The sequence below is a fragment of the Sinohyriopsis cumingii genome, chromosome 2, assembly GCF_028554795.1.
Source record: "Sinohyriopsis cumingii isolate HCF-2022 chromosome 2, ASM2855479v2, whole genome shotgun sequence".
Classification (NCBI taxonomy): Eukaryota; Metazoa; Mollusca; class Bivalvia; order Unionida; family Unionidae; genus Sinohyriopsis; species Sinohyriopsis cumingii.
Window position 1 is genome coordinate 125253569 of NC_142962.1, and position 17048 is coordinate 125270616.

The 17048-nt window shown below is 35.4% G+C and overlaps 1 protein-coding gene across 2 annotated transcripts in view; it reads left to right on the forward strand.

The window, feature by feature from the left end:
- Nucleotides 1-225: 225 nt before the first annotated feature.
- LOC149805762 (DNA-directed RNA polymerase II subunit RPB7) overlaps nt 226-17048 on the forward strand; it is a 54319-nt gene continuing 37496 nt past the window's right edge. Inside the window, exons 1-3 of one of the 2 annotated variants that reach the window (XM_089950430.1) lie at nt 226-358; nt 9076-9185; nt 12474-12633. In XM_089950430.1, coding sequence (XP_089806556.1) covers nt 251-358; nt 9076-9185; nt 12474-12633 — 378 coding nt within the window. In that variant the 5' untranslated portion in view covers nt 226-250. Of the gene's footprint in view, nt 359-509; nt 573-9075; nt 9186-12473; nt 12634-17048 lie in introns of those variants that run through there. The other variant, XM_089950431.1, reaches the window with a different exon arrangement.

Consider the following 17048-nt stretch of genomic DNA (forward strand, 5'->3'; position numbering starts at 1 on the left):
GCCACGGTACATGAAAGTAATATATAAGTATGCCAACATTCTCTCCATTGTACATGTTGCAAATGTAAACAACTTCACCTCACGCCCACCACTTTCTCAGATTGCCTATATATATATATATATATATATATATATATATATATATATATATATATATATATATATATATATATATATTGAAAGTCTGGTTTGATAAGATATCTCATTCGGATACTCGTTGTTTCAACCAATATGAAACCAGACTAAATCTATGATTCATTTGGAATACTCTTTATTTTCGTCTAGAGCGTTGGCGTGCGAATTCGTACATTTTAGTTGCACGTGCATATTTGTCATTGACCTGGCAATGTTTTACCATGTAAGTTCATAAACGGGCCTCTTGAAAAAAGAGAGTTTTAATGTGGTGTAAAGACATTTAATGGCGCTTCTTTTCCGATCAATAATATATAGATTGCTTCTCAGTTGCAAGCCGCCACTCTTGTTTGTAAACATACATGTAACTTAAGACCTCGACGCTGTTTTTCATGTTGTGGGCACGTCTGTTTAATCAACTTACACAGTCATCCTACAATGTAAGACATAGCACACATTTTTGTTTTACTACCCAAATAACGGCCTTGTATAGCGTATTCCGATGTCGGCTGACATCGGAACGAGTAGTCAGTTTCAGGAATATCTCACACTTGGCAGTCTGTATCGACACTTAGTCTTACAACGTAAGATACATCACCCGATATTTTTGCTCAGGGGGGTGTTTGGTCTTACTACCTAACTAACGGCGCTGTGTAGCATGTTTTTATATCGACTAACAGTGTAACGAAAGTAAAATTTTCAGGAATATCATGCCCAACTGGCAACCAATAACGACGCTTTTCTACAAAGTAAAGTTGTAATGTTTTGTCAGACTTTACTTATCCTGATGTGCTTCCCTAATAAATTCAAATTCTCACAAAAGAAATGGACCTGTTTTTAAGTTTCGTTGACCTACATTTCAGTTGGCTGGAAAGCAACAAAAGTCGAGATTGCTGAAATCAGGTTAAGTTGAAATATTATTCTTTAACGTAACGAATAAAAAATATATTATGCCTATTGGAACTGTAAGCAATGTTTTGTTTCGTTTCGTTGAAAAAACATATTCCCCACATGAACTAACTTAAACATACTTAGGCATACCTTGACTACCGTCGCATTGCAACAAATTCAAATGTATTTCAGCGGAACATGAAAATGCATCCATTTGCTAGTGTCATATTTTCATTCCACCAGGATAAAGACAGCACAGTAAGTGTATTAATTACACATACATTAGTGGAAGAGTGTCGATATAGGCTGCCAAGTGTGTGAGATATTCTTGAAACTTTGACTACTCACTCCGATGTCAACCGACAACGGAACACACTATACAAGGCTGTCATTTGGATAGTAAGACATAGCACTAAAACAAAAACAACATGTGCTATGTCTTGCATGGTGGAATATGGCAGAATTTAGAAAAATAGTTAACCATTCCTAATAGGTTTTCTAATTTGGACCTTTTTTCGGGAGCATCAAGTTTAAGCATAGCCTCAACCTTGTTTTGATTGGGTTTTAAACCTGATAAGCTTTGGCCAAAGAAAGATACTTCTGTTGTGTCTATTATGCATTTGTCTGGGTTGAGACGCACACCCTTTGCTTTGAACGTGCATGTTCAAGTACACGTCAACATGTATTGTTTCTTGCGAGAGCATCCCCATATGTTATCAACTACACAACAATGTTTAGTAAGCCCTCAAAATTTTCATCCATTTTCATTTGAACTTTTTATCCCAAAAGGTAACCTAAGATATAGTTACTGTCTGACTGTAAGATTCGTCTTCAAGTTTCACAATCCATGTGTACAGTCTAATGTGCAGAAGTACTTGACATCAGTTAGTTTAGTTGTGACATCATCAATTGGCAGCATAGGATAGTGGGGCCTAAGGATTGAATCATTTAACGCCTTCGGGACTAGGCAAATATACAATTTACCTGATTTCAGTTTCTCAGTTGTTACAAGGGAGTTGACCCTATCTGCGGATTCTTTAACCCTTTTAATAATTTTGAACTCTTCCGTTCTTGTGAGTTCTTCTTTAAGCTTTTACTGTAGTGCTTCTGGTACTCTTTGTGGGGGGTTGGTACTGCATCGGGTTTAAGATGCAGCTTGCACTCGTTAAAAATCCAAATCTCACACACACACAAAATAACATTATTGTTTGGGTATTTTAATTATCATGGATGCAGTCACTTTTCATATACACAGTTAAGGTCTCTGTTCCTTGAAATTTCAATCTAAACATACCTTTCAGCGAAAAATGTAAATGCAGTTTTGTTTTCAAAATTTGTTCCTTTCATCATTGCTTTTGTTTTCTCTACTAAATAGTCATAAATCTGATGGAAATTCATTTCTGATAATAATAATAATAATAATAATAATGACCTTATTTAAAGAGGGTAACACAATTAGCTAAACACTAACCTACCTTGAGGCCCTCATACAAAGAAATTTATTTATTTTAGCTGCATCTCTGAAGCCACTGAATATTTTGGGTTTGGAAGAAGGAAATAGAGTGGGCATTTCTAATCTCAACTGGAATACTATTCCATAGCAGAGTTCCAGAGTACTGGAAACTTTTTTTAAATAACTCCTTATTTGGTTTGGGAATTTTATACTGTTTGGTAGACATGGATCGCAGGTGGGGAGTATTACCAGGTAGCCTATACTGGAATAGTGATTGTAAATATTCAGGAGCACTATTATGAGATATCCTGTACATTAATTTGGTCTTTAATAGGTAATATTTTTAACCTACCAGCTAAACTTTCCTTGCTTTCTTTCTGGGTTGATATTAGCCCAAATGCTCTTTTTTGAAGATGTTCCAGCTTTGCTGTTTTTATCATTTGAATTACCCATACTGTATTACAGTAGTCTAAATAGGGTTGTATGCAACTGTTATAAAATAGTTTTCTGTGCCTTTCAGGGAGAAAATGTCTTATCCTACTGAGAAGCCATAAACTTGAATTGACTTTTTACTGATATGTTTGATATGTTCAATCCATGATAGGTTATTATCTACCAGAACAACAAGTAGTCTATCATGACAGACCATTTGTAAATTTGTATTCTTCCATGTCAGACATAGTTCATCACTATCAAGATTTGTCCTTCTTTGCTGTGTTGAGATAAGTAATATTTTAGTTTTACCAGTATTTACCACCATGCCATTGCATGTGCACCAGTTTTCCAGTTTGTTTAGGGCATTCTGTAAAGAAATTTCGAGTCCATACTTTGTGCTTTTGATGTCTGACAATGTTGTGTCATCTGCTTAGAGATCTGTTGATGGTATTGAGTCTCTTAGTAAAAGTGGTAGGTCATTAATAAATAAAATGAATTGTAATGGACCTAGAATTGAGCCTTGTGGTACTCCATATCTAATTGTTTCAGGTTCAGACAGAACATTATTTATGTAAACATGTTGTGTTCTCTCACTTAAGAAGTAAACCATCTAATTGTTCTTTCATCGCACTGGTAGATTTTCAGTTTCATCAAAAGGATTTCATGATCCACCATGTCAAAAGATTTCCTGAAATCTACAAATACAGATCCTATTATTCTACCTTGGTCAAGTACTTGAAGTCATTTATCAAGGCAGTCTCACAGGAATGTTTCTGTCTAAAGCCTGATTGATTAGGGTGTAACAGCAAGTGTTTGGTTAAATATGCCATGAATGAGTCATGGACATGTTTTTCAATTAATTTTGTCAAGTTTGATAGTATTGAGATTGGTCGGTAGTTATCAGCATCATCCTTAGAACCAGATTTGTGAATAGGAGTTACTTTTGCAGTTTTCCATATTTTGGGGACAGATGAAGTTGCAATACTTAAATTAATTATGAATGTTATGTTATCTACAATAGCAGAGGCAGAAGATTTAATGAGTTGTGGACCAATCTGATCAAGTCCTGTAGCTTTCTTGGTATCAAGTTCACTGAGGCATTTGTTAACAAAGTTTTTGATACTGGTGGGATAGAGAAACATACCTCCTTAGAGATTTTGCTGCTGCAGAACTTTTTCAGTTCATTAAAGTTGTTTTCTATCACTGGTTCTTTTAACTTTGTGGTAATGTTTGTGAAAAAATCATTGAAAACATTTGCAATGTCAGTGTCATCAGTGACTGTGGTGTCATTTACCAGAAGTGAGTGAATTTTATTTGTTTTTTTTTGTGCGTTCCTCCAGTGAGTTCATTGAAGACTTTCCAAATGGAGTTTGTGTTGCTCTTTTTGTTTTCAAGCAATGATTGATAATAAGTTTTTTTTAGCTTTTTTAATCATACTTGTTATTTTATTTCTCCATACTTTATATTGTGCATGGTTTCCCATAGCCTTGAATTGGTCTCGTGTTTTCATAGCATCTAGGATTTCAGTAGTAAGCCAATTAGGTTGAATTTCAGCCTTTACTCGATATACTTTCAGTGGTGCATGCTTAGATACTACATCCATGAATAAGTTAGTCCACACTCTCATGGCTTCATCTATGTCATCCAAATTTTGGATCATATTCCATGGAACTTTATATAGGTCAATGAGAAATTGGTCTTTATTAAAAAATTTGAATGATCTGTAAGTAATCGTTTTGTGTGTATTTTTCTTATTTTTCCTGCATTTAACCTTTCTTGTCAACAAAGTAGGATAGTGGTCACTAAGACCAACATTCGTTACATTAACACAAGCCACATTGTCAGGTAGATTGGTATAAATGTGATCAATAAGAGTGCTTGATTTTTCTGTTACCCTTGTGGGATCATTTACCAGCTGGTCTAGCCTAATGATTCGATAAATTCCATCCAGTTGTTCCTTATTTGAGTATTGAGAAGGTCCTTATTTATATCTCCGAGTATATATGTTTCATTCTCCTGTGCTAGAACATTTTCCATTTGTTTCAAGAGCTTATCATTCCAAATTGCTTTGGAGGAAGGTGGCCTATAAATGAAACCAACTAGGAACGATTTTGCATTATTTTGAAAAAATTAAAAAATTTCCACCCGGATACTCTCAATTTCATGTGACTCCAAGTCATCGCCTTTCTACATTTACATCTTCCCTAATGTATGTAACAAGACCCCACCCACCCCGATGTCTCTCTGTCCCTACGTAATGGTTTATTGTAGCCTTGACAGTGAAATAGATCATCATTGTGGTTAGCATTTAATTTGGTTTCAGTGAGTCCTAAAACATTTACTTATTTTCCTTGGAAGACAACATTAACTTACTGGTAATTTTAATTTTTGTTTCCTTGTATGAGTTTAAAAACATGAAAAGAATGCAAAAATGGAGCAACTGTTCGATCCACCCATGGGGTGTGTATATATAATTGTCAAATAGATAAAATTGGCATGAAGTCTGGTCTATTTTTCCCACTATACCTTGTACATTTAAGTGACCTATGTTTAAAGCTTTTGTATTTAGTTTTATATCAATTATATGTATATTGTCATGCAATGGGGTACTCACTGAGATTGTCTCCACACCACTTTTGTTGTTCTTACATCCTATTTCTATATTTAAATGTTCATATATATTAGCATCTTTAAAGTCACATACAAACCCTGAAAATCCATTTATGTTTGCATCTACAATAGTGTCCATTGAGTAGTTAGAGTCAAGAGTCTCACTAAGAACATTTAGATTTGTTGTAAATGAAGCATTGTCATTCTCCTCTTTGCCAGCTTCCTAATATGTATAATACTTTGATGGACAAAGTCTTTGTTTGTGTCCATATTTATGGCATCTGAAGCGCTCAGTCTGTTTGCCATGATGGCATACCTGTGTCATGTGCCCAGTTTCTCCACAGTAGAGACAGTACTCTTCATTATAGTGTCTGAAAATGGGGGCATACATGTTAATATTTCTCGGTAGTTGAGAGGTTCCGTTTCTGCTTAAATGAAAAAAATTGAAACTGTTCACTTAGCATTTTTGGAGACTCACAATGGATTGTGAAATGTTAGATGCCAACATCACACTTACATCTATATTTTTAACTTCAAGGCATCCTTTTTCATGCTAATTAAAAATCAAAATAGTTCTCACGTTTTGACATTTTGATAGTTTGCAAATCTTCCAGTAGTGAGCACTTCATTTTTGAAATTTGGAGATTCTGCAAGACAACCAGAGTTTTATTTTCAGGTACTGATAAACTGGTCCATTCTTGTGATGAATATTCTGGCTTTTGTGTCAGTTACAAAATTGTTAAAGTTCATGTAAAAATGAATGTACAAGTAGAAAACAAATTTGAAGGTAACATTGACTAATGCTTTCATATTTTAGGTTAAGGACCAATGATTCCAGATTTGAGGTTAGGGGGCTATTACATGCTCAGAAATGCATATCAGTTTTGACCTGTACACATCAGTTTTAGTCTATGAAATGCCCATCAATTTTGACCTGTACACATCCGTTTTAATCTGTGAATGCATATCAGTTTTGACCTGTACACATCAGTTTTAATCTATGAATGCATATCACTTTTGACCTGTACACATCAGTTTTAGTCTATGAAATGAATTTCAATTTTGACCTGTATACATCAGTTTTAATCTATGAATGCATATCAGTTTTGACCTGTATACATCAGTTTTAGTTTATGAAATGCATTTCAGTTTTGACCTGTACACATCAGATTTAGTCTATGAAATGCATATCAGTTTTGACCTGTACACATCAGATTTAGTCTATGAAATGCATTTCAGTTTTGACTGTATACATGTTTTAGTCTATGAAGTGTATTTCAATTTTGACCTGTATACATCAGTTTTAGTCTATGAAATGCATATCTGTTTTGACCATCAAATATGCATCCACTTTGGCCTTTAAAACTGCATGAAATTGTATATTTTAAACCACCAAGTGTAATCTTGCTAAATCAAAGCTTCCCCAAGGTAAGGCAGGGTTTTGTATACCATTTTGTAACAGTTTACAAGGTGCACAATTAGCTTGGCTTGCAGTCTGCCTGGTATTTGAATACACAGTGATTGATTCATTACTTGGGGTTCTCGACAGAGTTACAGGATAAGGAGTCCTGATCTCTTCACTTGTAGAACTCTGGTGTCTCCAGCTTATTTCTGAGAATCCCTGGCATAAACTCAGGAACTCTCAATTTCAAAATTATAGAATTAAAAATGTACATTCTCAGTACATGTGTTTTAATACATATTAGTATGGAATTCTTATCCAGTTACAGTACTGTGTCACTCTAAAAAGAAAATATTTTCTGGAAAAAGAATGTGAAGTTTAAACATTATACATGAAAATTTATCATTTTCTTGACATTACTCTGTACTGTATAATAGTTGTAAATTATGGTCCTTAAATAAAACAAAGAAGGAATGAAAAAATATACCAGGCAACATATGTGCAAAATAATCCAAAATAAGTATGTTAATTAGTGAACACAGTTAAATGCCGTAAGAGCTGACCCAGCGGGATAAAATGGGGACTCAGGAGAGAAGATGAATTCATCGTGCTTCATGCACAGTACCTAATAGCTTGCGGCTGTGAACTTTAGACAATGATATACTTTTCTGCACCCTTTTAAAAAGTTGCTACTGATCCTGTGTGTGTGTGTGTGTGTAATTTGGGTTTTTAATGTCGCTTTAACAATTTTTCAGTCACATCGCTACGCTGTTTGCAGTGTGACAGTTTAAAGTGATGTCTAGTACTGGAGCCTCATGCCGCAGACCAGTCCTAACAAAAACCTCTTAATGATGAGTACTAAGCGAGGCAGCTGTTAGTACCATTTTTTGTAAGTCATTGGTATGACTCGACCGGGCATCGAACCCATGACTTCCTGCATCTGAGGTGGGCGCTCTAACCACTAGGCCACTGGAGCAGTCTGCTACTGATCCTATAGTTTAACTATTACACATCACACGTACTTAAATAGCAGTTACTTTTAGTACGGCATATTGATGATTCAGCTAAATCTATCAATGGGAAATATTTGATTATTTTAATGATTATATTTGCATCATCACGAGTTTGATTTAAACACTGTTACAGCAAAAAATGGGACATCATTTAATTGCCAAAGCAATTGTAGTTGCTTACATAGACACTCAGTAGAAACCGCTCCGGTGGCCTAGTGGTTAGAGTGTCCACCTCGGATGCGGGAGGTCGTGGGTTCGATCCCCAGTTGAGTCATACCAGAGACTTAAAAAATGGTACTAACAGCTGCCTCGCTTGACGTTCAGCATTAAGAGGTTAGTGTTAGGACTGGTCGGCCTGGTGTCAGGATAATGTGACTGGGTGGGACATCATGCTACATGTCTGTGGCATGATGCCCCAGTGCTAGACATCACTATAAACTGCCACATTGCAGACATCGTAGCGATATAACTGAAAAATTGTTAAAGCTACATTAAAAATAAAAATCACATCACATCACATCACTCAGTAGAACATCAGTTTCTCTGAAGTACATCAGAGAAACCACTTGTGTGGCCTAAGTCGTTGGAGCCTCAGCCTCAGATGTGGGAGGTTATAGGCTCAAATCCTGGCCTAGTCACACCAGTGACTTATACAAATGGTTCTAGCAGTTGCCTCACTTGGTGCTTAACATTGAGAGGTTAGTATTAGGATTAGTCGGCCTGGTGTTAGGATAATGTGACATGGGGGGACATGATGCTACATGTCTGCAGCATGAGGCCCAGTGCTAACTATTACTATAACTGCCAAACTGCAGACATTTTAGTGATATGACTGGAAAATTGTTAAAGTTACATTAAAAATCCAAATCACCCACACACAGTTATGACAGAATATGCCTGTTCATTTAAGTCTAGCCACCATATCAAAAGTGGGAATGTTCTGCAGTTAAGTGAGGTGCATCATGGGAATGCATTTGCAGGAAGAAATGGTGGGTCTTTGAGAGTTTTTCCTGGAAGCTTTGGTGCCTGATAATTCTGTTACTGGTGGTAGATAAGTTTGTCAGTTATCAACTATATCTCTATCAGTTTTACATAGGCTGTTTCTATAAAATATCTTATTAATTATCTATCTTTTCCAGGTTTCTTTAGAGCATGAAATTTTGCTCCATCCCAGATACTTTGGGCCGAATCTCCTGAATACTGTGAAACAGAAGCTATTCACTGAAGTTGAGGGGACATGCACAGGAAAGTAAGTATGGAAAGCAGCTGTAGTTTGTAATGTTGTATTTTACTGTATATATATTACGTAACTTCAATCCAAATGGACCAATAAATTAAACTTTCAAAAGAAATATTTGATGAAAACTGAAGACAGCAAAAAGAATACATATATTAGACAATATCCTTCAGACCTAAGTTATAATGATAAAGTTGCTTAATCTGAGGTTAAGGTAAATGAGTTTTAGTGAATAACTTTTTTTAAAATAGAGATCAGATATTGAGCATACTTGTTAATTTTTATCGGTTATTATGATGAAAAATGAAAGGCTCTTATTAACAGAAGCATAACGTAACTATATATACTTACAAGTAAGTCAAATCCAACTGCAGATAACATTGACTCGGCTCTGCCAGAGCATTAGGTGTTGGCAGAGTGATGTCTGTGCAGTTTGCAGTTGTCTCTTTGGTTCCCATGTTCATGTGTGTCCATCCAGAAAAGTATACATATTGTTACAAAATAGAAACTGAGTGGGTTTTGGATTAAATGAATAACGCAAACACAATTTGATGGATGGTGGAAATTTATAAAATGAATTAATAAAAATGTATATATATATTATAAATACTTTGATTTTCTCATGCTCTCTACATACGATTGATCCATTCACTCTACACAAACATTCACAAAATGAAAATATGATTCATGTAATCTTACGTATGGAAAGTGAGATTCAAATAACCTCATGGACTGCAAATACGTTTCAAATAATATTATGCATTGTAAAAGAGATTCACATAATCTCACGTATGTAATACGATTGAGATTCAAACAATCTCAAGGAACTCAAATATGCACTGTAAGTGAGATTCACATAATCTCCTAGATTATGCAGTGTAAGCAAGATTTCACATAATCTCCTATAATGCCAATAAGATTCAAAATAATCTCATGCAATTGAAAATGTACTCAATTGAAACATCACTTGGAACAAACATATGCCTCTTGACACTCGTACAGTCGTATGATTCATAAACTGATGAACCACACAGTTTCACAGAGTCCTTGGGTTGGCCCACACTTTTATCGGCCTCTCACAGCCTTCGCGGGTCCACCATGTGTACAGACATACGTATACACATATGTACAGACAGCATACATCACCCTTGTATTGGCTACGTCTACATTTGTGGCTCCACAACATGTACATATATACATACGTATAGACAGCACACAGCACTAAACAGCTACAATCAGCCCTAAACTGCCCTGAACAACTTCAGACAGCTCTACACAGCCCAGAACAGCTTCAGACAGCTCTACACACCCCTGAACAGCTACAGTAAAACCAAACTGGTCATAATAATGAGTACTGAAAAATCTTTAGATATATACTAAGAAATTAAACTCTAATAGCAACTTGTTATTCAAAGTTCACAACGTTTCAAATCTGCGTAGTAGTAAATGCATCATTATGGGCTACCTAGAAAGAAAACCCAATATGTCTTAGTCCTGGCGTGGTTCATTACGAATTGCTTCGGCAAATACTTGTTGATGATAGTGATGATGACAATAATTTTTAAAGTTACGAAGTAGATCAGAGCTGGAGAAGTGTAACGGAGATACCAGTGAGTGAGTTTGAGCCTAAAATGGTGTTAAATACCAGATGTACATACTGGATGGACAAAAAATAGATGGCATGACCCTGTCAGTGGTATTTTTAAATTAAATGTACAAAGGGCAGAATGCTGAACCTAATGAAAATACAGACAATTTAAAAGTATAATTCAATTTTAATTTTTTTAATTAATCAGTTTCGCTCTGCGGATCAAATGCTACAAAACCATATACACATATCAATATCAGGTTTACAGTAACTTGAATAAAATAAGGGTAAACAAAATGAAATTAAAAAGTAAAGATTTTTATTTTAATACCTCTGTCTGCATAAGCATTGATGGATTAAATACCCTTAGACAGCATTATGGAACAGATAAGAAATTTGGCATGGTAGCCAGTAAACTACTGATTTAACAAAGGAAGTTTACATTAGTGAAAAATATTTTGGAGCAGATGTATCCAAAAGATAATATCTGTGATCTCTGAAAGATCGTACATAACAGTGACAAAGATCAGTTTCCCGGCATATTCAAGCAGAAAAAGCTTGCTATGTACATGCCCCTTCAGAAAGAAGCACAGAATAATATTTATTCAAAGAAAAGGAGCAGAGAATGCTGAGAAATAATTAGCAGAGGTGTTGATTTCAGTAGAGCTCTAAGAAAGTGGAGTTGAAAGACAGAAAGACAGATATTGAAGTTTAGATAAATATTGACTTGTGACCATTTCTTATTCCCCCTCCTTTTATCTTTGATAAAGGGGTGGTCTCCCTTAAGATAAAATCCTCAATATCTCTCCTTAAATTGTACATGGGAAACAAATTTGGAATTTCTCTTTATTATGCAGAGATATTTAACCAGTGAATGAAGGTGCTAATGGAAAAAATGAAATTAGCATATAATGAAATTAGAATGAGCAATGGGGCAGATTTCAGACTGTTCAAGTTTATCACCAGTTAAGTTAAAACAAATTGTACAATATGACTGAGTGTAGTAAATAGTTTTCATTCTTCACTAACAAATACAAGTACCTGTGGCTGCAGCAGTCTTTTGCGTCTGCAGGAAGAAAAATGTGATAGATTTTGTTGGTATTCAACCATATTCCCATGCCTGGATTTGTTCCAGATGAAATTTTCTTTGCACGAGGAAATTGCATTATTTCTTCTGTTTTGAAGATAACATCACAATGTCTTCCAAGTGTAACTGAGACACGAAATTGGTAATAAGATGTTTTCAAATCATTCATGTTGTACAAAACAAAGGGTGTTAAATGGAGCCTCCATTAATTGGCCTAAAACGTTAGATAAATCTCTCTGCAACCAACAGGTAGTCTGTTTAAAAGTATTATTCTTATCTTCTCATCAATGAGAATTGCATATAAGTATATGAGAATTATATTTCTATCTGTAGTCTGCATACTGGAAATTGGACCAGAATGTCGACATACATGAAAGGGCACCACATACCTTCCAAAAATGGAGAAACCATCATGTTCATATGTTTATCGATATGTATCATATCGCAGGCTGCATATCATGAATTGTGTCACATGTGTATTGTTTTGCCCCTAATATTTAGAATATACTGTACAAATTTTGTGAGTTTGTGATGGTAATGCATTGAAGCTGCTTTAGTTAGATTTGTTGAAGTACGTTATTATATTTATCAGTTCTTAATATAAAATTTTCATAATGATTTTCAGATATGGATTTGTTATAGCAGTGACCACAATAGACAATATTGGTGCTGGTTTGATTCAGCCAGGTCGAGGGTTTGTGGTGTATCCAGTAAAATACAAAGCCATCGTTTTCAGACCATTTAAAGGAGAGGTTCTTGATGCAGTGGTCACTCAAGTGAACAAAGTATGTTTTTGTCTTGCCTTCATTAGCACATGGTGAAATGTAGGCATCAAGTTTTCAGTAGTGTTAGTGTTGAATGTCAGTTAAAATATGTTGGGGTTTTTTGTATCACAGGATGAAATATATCCAGCATTAATGTAGGAAAAGAATATATTTTTTAATATGTACTTTTTTGTGTTTTTTAGAGGATATTTCTGAGTTAATTCCAGATATTTCATCATGCACCAAAAACATTTTTTAACAAGTGGTGAAGCTATTTTTGGTACCACACGATGAAATATATCCAGTATTAATATAGGAAAAGAACATTTTCTTTTTATTATATACCAGACTTGCTCCAGAATACAAGTTTGGAAGGGGCACCAAGTGCCGAGTGGTCTAAAGCGTTCACAGTTACGGATCACTGCCATCTCACCTCTGTCTGCGTGGGTTCGAGTCTTGGGCTCGGTCATTGTGGGTATGTGAGAAAGCTTGCCAGTAGCTTCTCACAGGTCAGTGGTTCTTTCGGGGCTTATTCTCGGTTCTTCCTCCGCCGTCAATACTGTTAGCCATGTATAGCCTATCTTGTGCTGAAAAATCATGCCAAACCCTACAACAACAACCAAGTTTGGAAGATTACACTAACTCTCTAGCACAACATGCTCACCCCCCCCCCTTTTGTTTTTGTAAATTCTCCTTACTTTCATAGCCTGATCATACAAATATACGTGACTTAAGAAAACAGTAGGATGGGTTGACCTAATCTGTCACAGTAAATTCTATTTTCTTTCATTTTGTAAACTTTGACCCTAGATGAAAACGATATAAATCTGATTCAGCAATGCACCACAGTAGGTTTGATATTGTTGTCAAGAAAATATGGAGAAATAACTTCAGAGAGATGTGAATGGTATTTAGTCAAATTTCTTAATAAAATTTATTTTTATGTCTGAAATCTAAGGCAGTTTGCATTTATTTCTTATCGTTCACAAAGTACTCATTTTTGTTGTTGCAGGTACGACTTTTGAAGGCACACATGATCAAGGAATGAGAAAAAATATGAAGATTATTGTAGTCAATATGTCTTCATATTTCACACTTAAGTATATAATAAAGTAGGGTATATCATGTTGGTGCTAGGAATTACAAACTCTCCAAAAGTGATTAAAATTGTCAAACGGTTCATTTCAGTGAAAGTTACAAATTTGTCAGTTGAAATTTTGAGGCTTGTTCTATTTTCTGTCAAGTTTTGTCTGGCAGTGTCACTGTCAGTGGCTAGTGTAATATATATTTGCAGTTGTTGGCTCTTTTGGTCATAGACCAGAAGAGCTAATGGGATGTCATTTTGTTCAATGACCAGCATCTGTCCATTAGCATAACTGTTATTTTTGCTCTTCATAAATTGCTAGGAATTTTGCAATGAAACAATATATGCATATTCATCCCTAGGTTTAGTTGGTCCTAAATAAAAATTGAGCTTGTAAAGACACCTATAGCCCATTTCATGCAGACTTGGTGAACTTCGTTATTTGCTCAGAATTTTGATCATGTGGTGGGTGGTCAGCTGACCATAATAGGTGGTTAGTAAAATATGGCTAACGCATTAGCATCAAGTTCTGTAACTACTTCAACATCGTTTATCGAGTTGAAAAATGCATATTCAACAGCGATGCTGCTGCAGATATTGACAAAATTTAATATTGGAACCATCTTGTCTTATTTTCTGGAAACCAGGGCGGATTTCAAACCCATACGAGAGAGTATCTCTGGACATGTACATGTAAGTAAGGAAACGGTGTTAAAGTAAACAAATTTAATCCTGGCAATCAAAGAGCAAGTTGTTCAAACTATTTCTGTGCATCCGAAACGTCACTATAATAAAATGCGTTTCATATGAGTTTATCAGATTTGTTTTTGAAAGACTGGATAATTTACATATAAACAACAATGGACGCCATTTTGATATGTACATGTACCCACCAGCGTTTGATTGGCTGGAGTATAAAGTAACTCTGGAGGTTATTCGGATAATTACGGAGCAACTTGGTTAAATTCGGTATGAAATGGGCTATTATGGCTGCCACATCAAGCAGCTTACAAATCTTGTTATCTCTTCTCTTGAATGGCTGGATGTACAGTACACATATCACATACCAATTACCCCCTTAGTCCAGTGGACAGATCAGCCGTTGATAGAAGGAATCTGCACCCATTGGGGATACCCAATGATCGATCTTTTTGCGACAAGATGGAATCACAAGGTGCCCACCTTAGTCTCTCCAGTTCCAGACCCAGAAGCTTGGGCTGTGAATGTTCTGTCAATCATTTGGGAGTGGTCTTGGGCCTTAGTCTCCCCTCCTTCAGTGCTGGTACTAAAAATAACTCAGAAGATACCGGGTCAGAATGACAAGATGATTCTGATAGCCCCTCTCACATGGGAGAAACCTTGGGTCACTGATCTTTTTGTTCTTGCAATAGTTCACCTATGAAAATTCTGGCCAATATTCTCCAGCACTTACTGTTATGGCTGGTCCTTCCCTGCCCAGACTGTCGCATTTTTCTACTCACTCAGCTCTTACCAGGGCAGCCTTGAGAGACAAACAACTCGAACCTAAAATTGTGAAGAGATCCTCAAGCCCTGCCTAGTATGTCCTTTACAAAATGTAGTACATAACCTTTTGAGAATTATTACAATTTTCCTTTGCAAATTGATAAGTTACTTCTTTTAGTAACCGCTGTGGTGGTTAGAGCATCCATCTCAGATGCAGGAGGTCGTGGGTTCGATCCCTGGCTGAGTCATACCAAAGACTTACAAAAATGGTACTAACAGCTGCCTCGCTTGGCGTTCAGCATTAAGAGGTTAGTGTTAGGACTGGTCTGCCTGGTGTTAGGATAATGTGACAGGGTGGGACATCATGCTGCATGTCTGCGGCATGATGCCCCAGTGCTTGACATCACTATAAACTGCCACACTGCAGACGTCGTAGCGATATGACTGAAAAAATTGTTAAAGCTATGTTAAAAGTCCAAATCACACACACATAATACTTTTAGGTTTTTTAGTATCTGTTTTCATTGATATTGATTAAAAAAATATAAGACACACGATTCAAACAAGAATGTTGGTTGAAATGAAGAAAGTAGACCAGTAGAGTGCTACAGACAGAGCCTGGTTAACTACTTCAGCATTGAATGCATTGGCTTTCAGATAGCAACTAGCATATTTAAACAAGTTAGAAATATAAACTAAGTGAAATGAGGAACCAACAAGAGGTAATTCAAACATTTAAATGTATTTACAGTTCACATAAGTTATTAATTAACATTGTTACCATCATACAATTGTTTTTATCTACTAATTTTTGCTTTAATATCTTTAGGCAGAATCAGTGTTACTGTTGTGTTCAGTATTTGATTTTGGCTAGAATTATTTATTCAAATTATTCTCTGGAATAACAAAATGCTCAATAAAATTCTTGGACAGAGACATCAATATGGAATTGTGATGAATTCAGACCAGGATATCTTGGATTATTTTTTTGTGCTTCATCAAGCAACTGTTGGCACATATCACATTTCAGTCAATTTGTACATTAGTACAGTTCAAGACTGCAGGCACATCAACACCTGCAGCATTTGGATCTTATTTGGAATGCCACTGGAATTTAATTATAACTTTATTCATTAGGACTGGTGATAAAACTTTAGGGACTGTTTGGGATTTAATGTGTTACAAGTCTATGCTCTTAAATAAGTAACAGAAAAAAGTGAAAGACCACAAGCTTTGTAAAATTTAATAATTTATTTCCCTAGAATACAAAGTGAAAATATGAAAAAAGAACTTACATTATTGTGAATTAAATCCCAGAATAATCAAGAATTACAGACACAAGTCCTAGTAGTTTACAGTCCTGAATAGAATTCAGTAAAAGTCCAGAATTTTTTTCCCCCAAACTGAAGTTGATGACGTGTCTGTGGTAGATATTAAAGTGTTGATGTGTCAACAGTCTTTTGTGTAATCACAGAAATATAATTCCAGGTTTGAATATACTATAAATACCAGAGAACATCTCTATCTAAGAATTTTATCAGTGCACTTTTGTATTTCTAGAGAAAATAATCACTTGAATTCAATAATTTGAAGAAAATAAAATTCAGTCCAACTGGTCACAACATAATACAACTTGAAAGTGCTAGATCTTAAAGTACAAATGACCAAGATCTTACAGTTACAATACATATAGTTCTGTACTTGACCTCAGGTCACAGTTAGTATTTTCTAAAGAAAAAACACATTACTGAATGGAAAATAACCTTCAAGAATGGTCCTGATATTTACAAAATCAAAACCATAACCTGTAAAATTCACTTAGGAAAGTCCAAAACCCTGACCCAAATAAACATATTTACTTTTTCTATTAGTAAAGATTCTGATATTA